General features: G+C 36.7%; 1 protein-coding gene across 3 annotated transcripts in view; it reads right to left on the reverse strand.

Moving 5' to 3' along the window:
- CPD (carboxypeptidase D) overlaps window positions 1-13,531 on the reverse strand; it is a 58,922-nt gene that overhangs the window by 4,918 nt on the left and 40,473 nt on the right. For all 3 annotated transcript variants that reach the window (XM_072939101.1, XM_072939100.1, XM_031685865.2), the window contains exons 12-20: window positions 11,981-12,304; window positions 9,988-10,183; window positions 7,608-7,743; window positions 6,597-6,728; window positions 5,188-5,283; window positions 5,018-5,082; window positions 1,707-1,838; window positions 984-1,169; window positions 584-683 (exon numbers count right to left, since the gene is read on the reverse strand). In XM_072939101.1, coding sequence (XP_072795202.1) covers window positions 584-683; window positions 984-1,169; window positions 1,707-1,838; window positions 5,018-5,082; window positions 5,188-5,283; window positions 6,597-6,728; window positions 7,608-7,743; window positions 9,988-10,183; window positions 11,981-12,304 — 1,367 coding nt within the window. The remainder of the gene's footprint in view (window positions 1-583; window positions 684-983; window positions 1,170-1,706; window positions 1,839-5,017; window positions 5,083-5,187; window positions 5,284-6,596; window positions 6,729-7,607; window positions 7,744-9,987; window positions 10,184-11,980; window positions 12,305-13,531) is intronic.

The following is a 13,531-nucleotide window of genomic DNA, read 5'->3' on the forward strand; positions in this document are numbered from 1 at the left end:
TCTAAGCAATGGCATACATTAATCCTGGAGAAAACAAATACTTCCTCCTTCTAGGACCATGATAGAAACAGAACTAATATAAGTCAAAGTCCAAGGGACTTAGGATTTTAGTATAAAGCAAATCATTCACACACTCAACAACTCTTTATTACGACCATTAAGGTTCCCTACATGCCAACTATGGTTCTAGGCAGTGGGAAGGCAAATAAAATCACTGGAGCTTATGTTTTAGTGGGAAAGATCGAATACAAATAAATGACTAAATATATAATACAATGGCAGGTAGTGTTAAGTGCAGTAACAGAAACAAGTACAGTGGAGATAGTGGCAGGAGTACTATTTCAGCTAGGGTAATCAGGGAAGGCCTCTCTGTGGAGGTGACATTTGAGTACAAACCCGAAAATGTGAGAGGACAAGTCATGAGAACACGTGAGAGCACAGTGTTCCAGGAAAATCATGCTTGGATAAGGAGACATTAGAGGAAAAGTGATCAGCTTCAGGTGATTATGGAGGCGATCCACTCTCAAACTGAAATGTCAGGATTGGTTTTAACTTCAACTACTGAAAATTTAAATTTCTTTACCTGATACAGTTACCACAAGCTCCCTTGGCAAACCAAATATCCGGTTATCTGTGTCAAAAACTATTACCACAGAACTAGCTGCATCATGATGCACAAAGACCTAGAAAGATAAAGTGCAAGAATTGTGAAAAAGTTTACTTAAGGTACATTGTATCCCTGCTCTATTCCTAGGGCCTTTATAGCAAACCAAGGAGATGGTTCCTTGTCATCTAAAGAATACAAAATGCTACAAAAATTTCCCTTTTGTTGTTAAAGGACAGAACGATTACAAGACATCATAACCAAGAGGTGGTCACGTTTTTTCTTCATTCCTCACAAGCCTTCTAACAAGAGTTTCCAATTATATAGAAGCACTATTAACAATAAGAATTTACATGACAACTCAATTCAAGTTTCTTACCTGTGAATGTTGCTGCTGATACCCGTCAGCGATGGCATTGATGTTATGGACACCTGGGGCTAACAGCACATGGAAATAGCCTCCCTCTTTTGTGTGCACCTTTATTCCTTCATTGAGCACAATGACGGCTTTAGAGATCGGTTTTCCAGTCTTATCTTTAACAAATCCACGAACTCCCTTGTGAACCTGAGAAAAAAAAGTTTAAAATATAAATTTCTATTTTCATAGTGCCAGATAGTCTGGAGGCAACAGCTTGAGGTGTGACAAAAACAGACAAAACAACAAAACCCCACCTTAAGACTGGCTTAGTCCTCCTTCCCCACTGACTCTGCCCTCATCTGCTAGTCATTCACTGCTTCAGAGGCACAGAGATGGAAATAAGGGAAAAGAGGACTCTGATACAGCCAAAGCCTAAAATGTTAGAACCCAAATCTTCTGACGCCTTGAAAGATTTACTTCCCACCACAGGACACTGTCTCGAGTAACTCCGTGTGATATTCAAATGGAAGAACCTGCAACATCGCACAGGGTTAAATTACTGAAATATACACAGATCTGTGAACTTGTGGCATCTATTTAGGCAATATAAGATGAACAAAATTCTCCCTTCTAAATAGATTTAAAAATAAAGTTTTGGTAAAAGATTAAGAAAATGTCTTGACAAAGGTTTTCATTAAACATACTCTTGGGAGTTTGTTTTTGAGTGAAAAGGGAAAGACTCACCTCCACCAACATGCTAAGAAGAGATTTTTTATTTTCTGCCCATAATGAAGGGAGCTGTGCGGCACTAGGAAAGTAGCAGCAGCTTGTATATACTGTGATTTCTGGACAGTGGCCGTAGGTAACACTATAATCCTGGAAAAAGATTCAAAATAAGATGTAGGATAATTAATACGTAAAAGTAAAAATGAAACTTTGCAATGCAATAAATGAAATGAAGGGAATAAAAAGAAAACTTTGTGATGTGAACAGAGAATCCATAAAGCATTTCACAGAGAATATAAATAAACCACTTGGTATTATAATCAGTCACAGACATGGTCAATCCTAAGACAGCTCTTAAGACCAGGGATAGTGTGTAATTCATTTTTATATCTTCAGTGCTTCCAACAGTGCCTGGCAGGTAGAGGGGGGTATATCAAGATTTGTTGGATAAATGAGTAAGTACATGCAGAGGGTCACCATCCCTCTAAACCCTAGAACTTCACTGCTATTACTGCCTTTGGCACCCTTAGCGGTAGAAGCACAGGCACCTGCCCTCTGATACCCTCGACCTGCAGGCTCAAGCCACCACACAGCAATACAGCAATATTAAGGCAGGAACTGCTTGTGTGCACAGGTTCCAAAACCTAATTTAATACCTTTCCCCCTCAAACCCGCTCTTCTTCCTAATTCAGTTAATGACATTAACTCATTTTCTCACACAGATATGAAATCTCTTGTTTTTGACTCCAGTTTCTCTCATCATCCAGAATTTGCCAAATCCTATGAATTCCACCTCTACAATGTCTCTGAAACTTCACCCCTTGAATCCACTCCCACTGCCCCACTCTAATCTGGGCCCTCATTAGTCCTTATCTAGGCGGTTCTAAACTAGTCTCCTGGCACCACAGTCTGTCCTTCCTCCAAACTATCTTAACCCACTGTTAAGAGATTAGTTCTTCCATAGCACAGCTCAGATCATGTCACCTTATCCCTGCTCAAGGCCTTCAGTGGCTCCCCATTCCTTATCAAAGCAAAGAGTTCAAAGCCCCAAACTCTCTTTCCTTTCTTGTCTTCTGCTGGTCTCCCTTACACCCCATATTCTAACTTAACCAGACTGCTTATGGATCTCTGCCCACACTGCTTCCTCTTTCTGGATGTCTTAGTTCACCATCTCTGCATCCCTAATCTCCCCCATGAAAAGAAGGCTGCATTTCTAACCCTTTCTGTCTTTAATTTCTCATGGCACATTGAGAGCTGCTCTCTTCTAGATCAAAACAATTAATTCTGTAACATAGTTATTGTATCATTGGCCAGGGAATGTGTTTTATTTATCATTCATAAAGCAAAGTGCCTCACATGTAGTAAATACTTAGTAAATAAAGGAGGGAAGGCAGGCAGGGAAGGGGACAAAATGAAGTTTCTGGTTGCACATGTAAATGGAATGATGAGCTAACCACCCATCTGCTAACAACTCCTGATTAATCTGAAGTGGATAGACAACAAATTAAAATGCTATCAGAAAGAAATTAAAGAAGACTTATTAAATGGAAAGACATACTATGTTCATGAACAGGAAAACAATACTGTTGAGATGTCAGAACAACCCAAAGTCATCTACAGATTCAACACATCCTCTAAGAAAATTCCAACAGCCTTTTTGCAGAAACAGAGAAGCCAGCCTCAAATTCAAATGAGACTGGAAGGATCTTTGAATAGCCAAAATAATCTTGGAAAATAACACAGTTGGTGGACTCACAGTTCCCAATTCAAAACTTACTACAAAGATACTGTAATCACAACAGTGGTCCTGGCTGTCCTGGCTTAAGAATAGACATATAGATCAATAGAATAGAATTGAGAATCCAGAAATAAACCCATACATCTATGGTCAATTACTTTTTGACAAGGATGCCAAGACTATTCATCAGGGAAAGAACAGTCATTCCAACAAATAGTGCTGGGACAACTGAACTTCCATAGGCAAACAAATGAATCTTGAGCTCCTACTTCACATCATATACAAAAATCAGCTCCGAATGTGTTCATGATCTAAATATCAGAGCTAAATCTATAAAACGCTTAGAAGAAAACATATGAGTAAAGTTTTATGACCTTGCATTTAGCAATGAATTAGATATGACAACAAAAGCATGAGCAACAAAAGGAAAAATAGATAAATCTGACTTCATCAAAATTAAAAACTTTTGTGCATCATAGGACATCATCAAGAAAGTCAAAAGACAACCTAGAAAATGGGAGAAGTTATTGGTAAATCAAATTATCTGATAAAGGTTTAGCATTCAAAATATATAAAGAATTCTTATAGCTCAACAACAAGATTGAAAAAAAAAAACAATTGTAAAATGGGCTATAGATTTGAACAGACATTTCTCCAAAGAAAACATACAAATGGCCAATAAGCACATAAAAAGATGCTCAAAATCATTAGTCATCAGGGAAATGCAAATCAAAACTACAGTGAGATACCACTTCACACCTATCATGATGGCTATAATAAAAAATGGAAAATTACAAGTGTTGGTGAGAGAGGACATGGAGAAATTGGAACCCTTATACATTGCTGGTGGGGATGTAGAATGGTTCAGCTGCTATGGAAGTTTGGCAGTTCCTCAAAAGTTAAACAGAATTACAATACAACCAGCAAATCTACTTCTAAGTATATACTCAAAAGAATTAAAAACAGGGGCTCAAACAGCTACTTGTTCACAAATGTTCACTGCAGCACTATTTGCAATAGCCAAAAGGTGGCTATCCACCTGTCTATCAACAGATGAACTGATAAACAAAATGTGGTATATACATACAGTAGAATGTTATTTAGCCATAAAAAAGGGAGTAGTGATGCATGCTTCAAAATGGATGAACCCTGAAAGTATTATGCTAAGTGAAAGAAGCCAGACACACAAGAAAACATATTGTACAATTCCACTTATGTGAAATACTCAGAATAGGCAAATACACAGATAAAAGTAGACTAGAAGTTAGCCGGGGCTGGAGGAAGAGGAGAATGGGGAGTTATTGCTTTGGGGAGCAGAGTTTCTGTTTGTGGTAATGAAAAAGTTTTGGAAATAGATATGGTGATGGTTGAACAACATTGCTAGTGTATTAATGTCACTAAATTATACAATTAAAAATGGTGAAAATGGCAAAAAAATTTGCTGTCAGAATTTAATTTAAGGGCTGGCATGTCAAGAAAGCCACAAAGCAGATGCCATTCACTCTGCTGTATCAGAAAAGCTACCTGTTCCTTCACTCAACGTCCAACACGTACTTATAATTCCATCGTCACTGTACTCTATAAAGCATACCTTCATGCTGCCCAGGTGACTATGCCATTCTGCTCCACGCATTACTCCTCCTGGAATATTCTCATCTAGAAAAGCATTGAGAGTTAATAGGATCAACAAGACCATAAGGCAAGTCCTCCTCCTCCCCCAAAGCAGCCACAACAATAACAGAGGGTAAGGAAAATACCTACCTGATTTATTTGGGCAACTGGGCTGACCCATATGCATTGACGGATGATTATTTGCATAAAGAGATGCCAAATGCTTTAGAGTCTCTTTGTTTTCCACTACAAAAGGAAAAATTCAGAAGTTAGTGGAGAAATCCAATTTTCCTCCAAGTTCAACATCATGGACACAAAAGTCATTTTCCTTTCCTTTTAGTAAATTTTGCACCTCACTGAGGTTTATTGAGGAGTCATTAGAATTAAGCACCTGGTTCTGTTCAGCTCAAGATAATCTGAACAAGAAGACAGGCACCTTCCTTATATTAAAAAGCACTATAAAGAAGATGTGGTATATTTATACAATGGAATACTACTCAGCCATAAAAACCAACAACATAATGCCATTTGCAGCAACATGGATGCTCCTAGAGAATGTCATTCTAAGTGAAGTAAGGCCAGAAAGAGAAAGAAAAATACCATATGAGATCGCTCATATGTGGAATCTAAAAAACAAAAACAAACAAACAAACAAAAACAAAGCTTAAATACAGGACAGAAATAGACTCATGGACAGAGAATACAGACTTGTGGTTACCGGGGTGGGGAGGGTAGAGGGTGGGAAGGGATAGACTGGGATTTCAAAATTGTAGAATAGATAAACAAGATTACACTGTATAGCACAGGGAAATATACACAAAATGTTATGATAAATCACAGAGAAAAAAATGTGACAATGAGTGTGTATATGTCCATGAATGACTGAAAAATTGTGCTGAACACTGGAATTTGACACAACACTGTAAAATGATTATGAATCAATAAAAAATGTAAAAAAAAAAAAAGCACTAATGGTGAGTTTAACAACAGGTTACCACACTAAAATACAAACCTGTTTTGGTATGTTTTACTACATTTTGGGGCACCTGCAGCCTAACAGCAATATCCCTTGTAAGCTGCGTTGAAAACAACATGAACTATCTCCATATACAATGGCCTCAGAGAGATTCAACAGGCAACTATTTAACCATCATAAGGTGCAACCAGTTAGTCAAGGTTTAAAGCAGGGGAGGCCAATTCTGTATTCTTAATATTTGGCTACATAATATGAATTTCTTGGGGGCAGGCACTGTGTCTTTTGTATACCCAATAAATACCTACAGACATAATAATTGTTCCATAAATGCTTATGGAGTAAACTGAACGGATGTGACAGGACGGCTACACTGAATAAAGCTAGGCCATCATTAGATCTGATATTCCTCTTCCAGGTGACTGTTTGAACTGTTGACATATGGACAGTCTTCTTAGGTTGGTTATTTGTTCATACAGTGTGCTCAAATGCTCAACGTTTGAAAAAATTTTAGAAGGGACATTACCTAATTGAAATGTCCTATCTCAGCTTAAACAGTATATATGTAAAGTGACATTTTACATACCTGTTTGTACTGGCTTGTCATATGGGTATGTGACCAACACTGAACCACCATCTAAAGCAACAGAAAGACTGAAGTCTTGTTTCTGAATCAAGTTTTCAATGATGGCTTTAGTCTCAGGTTGGGAGGCATTATCTAAAAAATAGAAAAGTCAAATATAAACTGTTAAGTTTTAAAATTTCAGTATGAGTAGCTAAGACAATATACCTTCCTTGAACACAGTCAAAGGCTAACTCAGAAAATCTGTAAGATAAATACTTTATTACTCCCTAAGTCACTATCTCAAGCAAGAAAGACATATTCTAGGAGGTAGGTTATTTTGAGTTTTACATACTTCAGGATAAGGTGAAAAGGTTAATGGCTCTAAGGAAGTTTAAGAAAATTATTATTGGAAACAAAAAGGGATGGACATATCCCCCTTTAAAAAAATAATAACCTGTCTTTGAAAGAAAGTAAGATTTTCAGAAATGGGAGTGTTTTTTGCAGCATTGTTTGCAAAAGCAAAAAATTAGAAACGAAATGTCCATTCAGTAGGGAAATGGTTGAATAAACTAGAATATAACCCATACATTAACAGCATATTTAGATGCCATTAATAAGAATGTCAGAAACTTGTAAATATTGAAATGGATAGGTGTCGACAACATACCCAATGGAAAAAGTTGCAGAACAGTATGTGTAGCTGATGATCTTAAATAAGAAACAGACCCTCTCAAATCAACACATACACTGTGTGTATGTGTGTGTATGTACACACATTGAAAGAGGGTATGACTATTGATGGAACCCTCCCAAATATTATTGATTGAATTTCTTAGAAAAAACTTGAATTATTTTTGCAGATGGAAAACAAGAAAAATTTGAAAAGTTCTTCTAGATGTTTCTATTCATTTATATTGTGCATCCTAGACAAGAAAGCACCCCATTACTCATCTACAAAATAGGATCAACCAATCTCCTAGCAAAGAGAAAATCATCTGCAAAGTACTTCAATGGCCTGAAAATTAGTCTTACTGGTGAAGTCTGTATCCAGGTCTTTGCCATGAGCATTTGTCTGTCCTATCTTTGAAGTACAGTCTTTCTCTTGTGCTCTCTCCCGCCCATCTGGATTTAGAGAAGGGACAATCACAATTCTAGTCCTGTCAACCAACTAAAACAGAAACAGAAATCAATGAGTTTATTATTAGCTCTTCGTGGAATCAAAAGGTACCCTCCTATGCCTCAAACAGAAACTGTTTGTTGTCTGTTTTAAACACAGATTTAAAAGGCAGAACTAAAAAAATAAAATTCTCTCCTGCTCCAAATAAATTTAAAAAGAAACAAAAAACCCCTGCACCATTATTGTTCCCAGAGACCTCCTGGTAACTTGCAACAACGGTCAGAAACCACCATGTGTAGGCTAAATCCAGCCTCCTGCTTGCTATTGTAGGTAAAGTTTTATTGACACACAGTCCTGCCCATTCATATGACTGTTTTTTCCCCTGCAGTGGCATAGCTGAGTAGCTGCAACACAGAACATCTGACCCACAAAGCCCAAAATATATACTATATTGCCCTTTATAGAAAAAGTTTGCCAACCACTGGTTTAGGTTAATAATAATGGTAGTACTGTATTTCCAGATTAAAAACTGGAACACATAATCTGACAAATATTAATGTATGTCTAGAAACAATGAAACAGAAGAGTTGAAATCAGTGTATCAAAAAAAAAAAAAGCAGCAGGATATCTGTCTGATCCATAGTAATTTCTCTCTCAAGATGATCTGTATCCATAGGCAATGAAAGCTACAGATACGGCATGAACTTTTAATACAATTCATCCTACATATTTCTAATTCTAAGTGCTCCCTCATTTATTTATTCTGGTAAAGTAGTCTAGAGCTTGAAAATATATCTGAGATCTTTAATTCATTTATTCTTGAATCTCTCCCCTGAGGGAGATTTTTTTTCCCTCAAGTCTATATGCTTGGGTCTCCAGGTATATGTGTTATTTTCTAGAACTCTCCAGACAATTATGGCACTTAGCTCAAAACAAATGGCAATCTAAAGTGATCTAAGCCTAGCTAGACCAGAGAGGCAAATTCTCACAAACTAGAGTTTTAAAATTTCTGGTAGGTGTTTCGTCTGGGATGTATAGTCTCTTATAACCATCAGATAGTAGGAAGAAATTCTGTCCAAATACTGGAATAACCTAAGGAGCTTTTAAAGGATTACCAATGCCTCTGGGGGTAAGGTAAAGGCGTTGGTAGTTTTTAAAACTTCCCAGATGTTTCTAATGTTTCTAACTAGGGTTGAGAACCACTGTCCCAGGTACTCTCTTGTTTTAAAAAAAGAACAACAACAAAAAATCTTTGAAATACTCCTGTAACTCACATGAAGAAGTCAATGGGTTTGTTTTGTTGAATATGGTAAAATAACTTTTGATCAAGTCTGATTTAAGTTCACCTCATCTAATCCCACAGGTCCCTTCTGATCCTAATCATGACATCAGTTTTTTTCCAAATTTCTTTCAGGGGCGGCAGTACGGTGTAAAAGAATAGCACAGGCTTTAGAGTGAGTCGTGCTTGGGTTTAAATCCCAGTTTTACCACTTAGTAGCTGTGTAACCGTCTGTAAGTTACCAAGTATCTCTGCCTCAGTTTTTACATCTATAAAATAGAGATGACATAATTGCAGGGTTGAGGATTAAATTATGATATATGTAAAGTACTTAGTCTAATACCTAGCACACAGTAGGTATTAAACAACTACAAGTTCCCTTCCCCTTTCTTGAGTTCTACATAGATAGTGTCAATTAGTGAGTGTCCTAGATGGATATACACTCTTTCCTTCCTTTCTCTAAGGCAACACTGAGCCAGGCTGCTTAATCATACGTGGTCAGCTTCTGGATCAAAGTTCTTTTCTGTAGTCACGGGTGGCTGGAGTAGGCATTGCCATATTGCTTTTTCTAAAATCTCTTAGCAGTCAAGATGTCCAATAATTTCATCTTTATTACGTGACAAGAAAAACTATTTCTCTTCCACTTCATGTTTCAATATAGCATCCTAGTTATAAATAACTGGGAATGGAAGTCCTTCAAGTTAGAATGCACATCACTGTGAGTACAGCCTGGAAGGGAAACCTGACTTTACATAAAGGAACAGAGGACTGAATGCAAAACTTTATTATTTTTTTCCTCTATGCCTTTTAAGATAAACACAGAAATATAACAGAAAGACACTATTAACAATGACTATATACCAGGTCCATTTTTAAAGAGTAAAAGTTTATAATAACCTAAAAGTGCCTATGTGTAAAATCTATGGGAAATTAAATTTTTTAATGGTGACTTGATATCATTGTTATCTCTTGAGTTTTCTCCTTTTAAAGCATGTCAAAACAGGCTATTTTCTTACTTGGGTAACAGCTGGGTTCTTTTTGTAGTTTAGGCAGAGAAATTCTGCCAGAGCCAAAAGCAGTTCAGTTCCAACTGGAGCATTTCCATGGATACCAGCAACAAAACGAATCTTTGGTTCTTCAGGCTCAGATACATTGGGCTTATTGGAGATTTCAAGGGACCAAATATGACGATATTCAGCACTTTGTCCCAAACTTTCAAAAACCAGAAACAAAAAGTCAGCAAGTAATGAAGCATTATGTTCATGCTGCCTTACAGATTTTTTAAAAAGACATGAAAACAAAATATGAAGTCTTGAGTCTGTAAATAAATTTTTGTGTCAGAAAACATTAGTAAAATTAGTTTTCCTTGATCAAAGAAAGCAAATAGATGTGAGATCCTACCAGATTTAGGAAAGATTATGATTCAGTTCAGCATTCCTCCAAATTCAGTCACTCTCACACCGTCTTCACAGTATTTACCCCATCTTCTATAACCTGTACTATTACTTAGTTAACATATGTCTCAAATTAACTCAAATTTTTATTATGAAAAATTTAAATATACACAAATGTAAGAGAACCTTACTTTTAAAATCTAAATTAATTTATGTAAATAGGACACTTTATACTTTACTACAAATATAGTATCAGTATTGCAGTAAAAATAATTTAAAATGCTCTGCTTGCCCAAGAGCTCTGAGCTTAAGGCCTGCTTTCTTTGCTATAAAGGGAGATTTACAAGAGTTCGAAAAATACTTGTTAGCACTAAATTGAGAAGAATTAATAGAAAAAGTATTGCTTTCTCACAATGTTATTCAGTGATACTTGGCAACCACTGCAGGACCACCTAAAACTGTGTTGTGCTTCCCCACTGGCAGGTGCTGCATATTTCAGGGGGAAATATTTAACTTTTTAAAAAGCACATCTTGAATTGAAAGGCTAAAAAAACTTGCATGAACTAAGTGAATGGACAGCAAAATAATGTCCAAGTTTTTGTTTATTTTACAGTAAGAGTCTGTGCCTCTAAATGGCACTAAAATGGACCCTGTTAAAACCTGACCTGGGCAGAAATATTCAAGAATCAGTTGAGGAAGAGAGGTAACTGGTATTGCCAAAGTAAACATCATTCTTTGCAACCACAAACACTATAAACCAGTATTTAAGAAGCTAAATTTATTGGTAAAATTAAAAGAACCAAAGAAGGAGAACAAGTGAAAAAGTAAAAGGCTAGATAATGCTTTAGGTTTATAATAGAGAACTGTAAGATCAGGGCAAAATGTAAAGTAAAAGTCCTACAAAAGGCAGATGATAGGAATCAACAAATCAAGGAAATAATTTTGAAACAGTGAACGTGAGGCAGAGAAGCTCCAGGAAGTGAAGGTAAAAGCCGTCTCAGGCATCAGTTTCACATAAGCCAGTACTGCATGTTTTCGCAGAATCGTCATCACACACGTCCCTAAAGCTTCCGGGAACAGTGACTGAGTAGAGACTAAAGTACAGCAAATGACAGCCAACCGGGCTTCATTTTCTAATTTGAAGGAAACAAAAGGTTAAACATGATCCGCGACAAGTGAGCTCATAGTTCCAAGTTTGCACCCTGGCCCCAGCAAAATAAAACAAACTCAACAATATTTAGTCAGAACATGAATCTGCAGCTGAGAAGTGGAAAGGGTTTTGAAATCAGTCAAGGCAATCATTAGAAAGAAGGATTTTACATTTTCTGGAGGCACAGGTTATACATTGCTAATCTAACAAGTTAATTCTGCCTCGATGTTCTTCATTAAAGTTTTCAAGATACATTGTTAGAAAGATCTCCAAGGAAATAACTGTTTCAAAATAAGTAAACTCCAACTCTCTATACATCCAGCTCCCAAATATTTCTAAATGATTTACAAGAACCATTTAATGTGGCTTATGCTGAATGTAATCTCTTGAAAAAAGAAAGGAAGAAACAAGGAAAGAAGGAAGAAAAAAAGGGCAAAAAAGAGGCATTAAGAAGGTGCCACTTACTTGGTAAGATTTGTAATTTGTGGATAGTTCATCACAAGTCCTCTCAGAAACTCTGATAAGTCCTTGTATGAATGGTATCGATAAAGATCCAGATTTGAGGAGGAGCGTAACACAAGGTCTTCTAGGCCATGCTCAGCTGAAAGGTCTTTGATTAAAGTTTCAAACTCTTTGGTAGTTGGATCACTGGCCTCTTCAGTGTTGGTGCTGTCCCCTTTTCCTTTCTTTGATTCATTGTTTGAATCTGTTGAAGATCGAACAAGTGTGAAGTTGACCTGAATAGCCCCTTCACTCTTTACTGTCACATTCTTGGTAACTGGATTATACCTGTAATAAAAGAGACAGATCAGAGCCATGCTTCTTCAGCTGGAGAACCCAGGCCCCGGGAAAACAGAGGTGTACAGAGGATGTGTGAATACTTGCAGAGATAAATGTGGTGCATCTTCCTAAAGGGTCAAATTTTAAACTTTGTGATAATTTAAGATTTGTTTTAAACATGAACACAGGACAGACAAGGGTAGACTATAAAATAAGAGTTTTTAAGATTAAATATGACTTTAAAAGAAAGCTTGTGCTTTCTTCTCATGTTTCCCATATGGGATATTCCCTTATTTCATGGACTCTGAGTTCACTTGTCTGCCATCAGGGTATATGGTTCAAAAAGTTTGAGAAAATACTAACTTAAGACTTTCTGTACCAAACGCATCATTCTTGCCCTACTTTTCAGATACCTTGGTGCTGTGGTTTTTCCAGTACTAAGCCAAAACTGAAGAAAACCAAAAAAGACTTCTTTACTCATTAGAGTTAAGTTCTAAGCCACTCATTTACCAATCACTAGGTATTTGGAAATCATTTTTTTTAAGTAACAATAACTATAAATGTTTCCATGTATTACCCTTATTTCAATGAGTGGTCAAACTAACTCTTCAGAAATAAGACAGCTAGGAGGGGGAGGGGAAAATATTCTGTGGGAACCTCTACACATACCAAAACATAAAAAAGACAACTACAAGAGGGTAAAAACGGTAAGTTTCAGATTAAAGAGTCATGTGGTTTCCGTCTCAGGTATTTGTAAAGGATGGGGAACATATAAGGAAAATTAAGTTTTTTCCAAGGAAAAAAAAGACCATAAGTTAATTTTTCTTTTTAAGTAAATATATCTTTGTGGTAAGAATAATTGTAAAAAAGATGAAAACGGCCTTTCTTAGAGAACAGCAATAAGTAAGAAAATCTCACTGACTCAAGAAGGCAAAGGTACAATAATAAAAAACAAGTGTCTGTGAAAGAGTTTTAAAAGGGTACAAATGTAAAGTGGTGGTATTGTTTTGGACAACATGACTATAAATATGCAGAATAGGAGTCGTTTTCCCCACCTAACAAGTACTTCCCAGAACTGTCACCAACAGTGAAGGAAATCACTAAGGCTTTACATCTGGACAGGGGGCCGGTGACCTGAGAGGAGGTAGAAGAGACCACCATTCAAAGTATGTAATTTACAGGCTTCTTACATCTGATAGTTCATGTACTCACTTTGCCACCATAGAAGAGTCAAAT

This window comes from Vicugna pacos, chromosome 16, assembly GCF_048564905.1.
Source record: "Vicugna pacos chromosome 16, VicPac4, whole genome shotgun sequence".
Classification (NCBI taxonomy): domain Eukaryota; kingdom Metazoa; phylum Chordata; class Mammalia; order Artiodactyla; family Camelidae; genus Vicugna; species Vicugna pacos.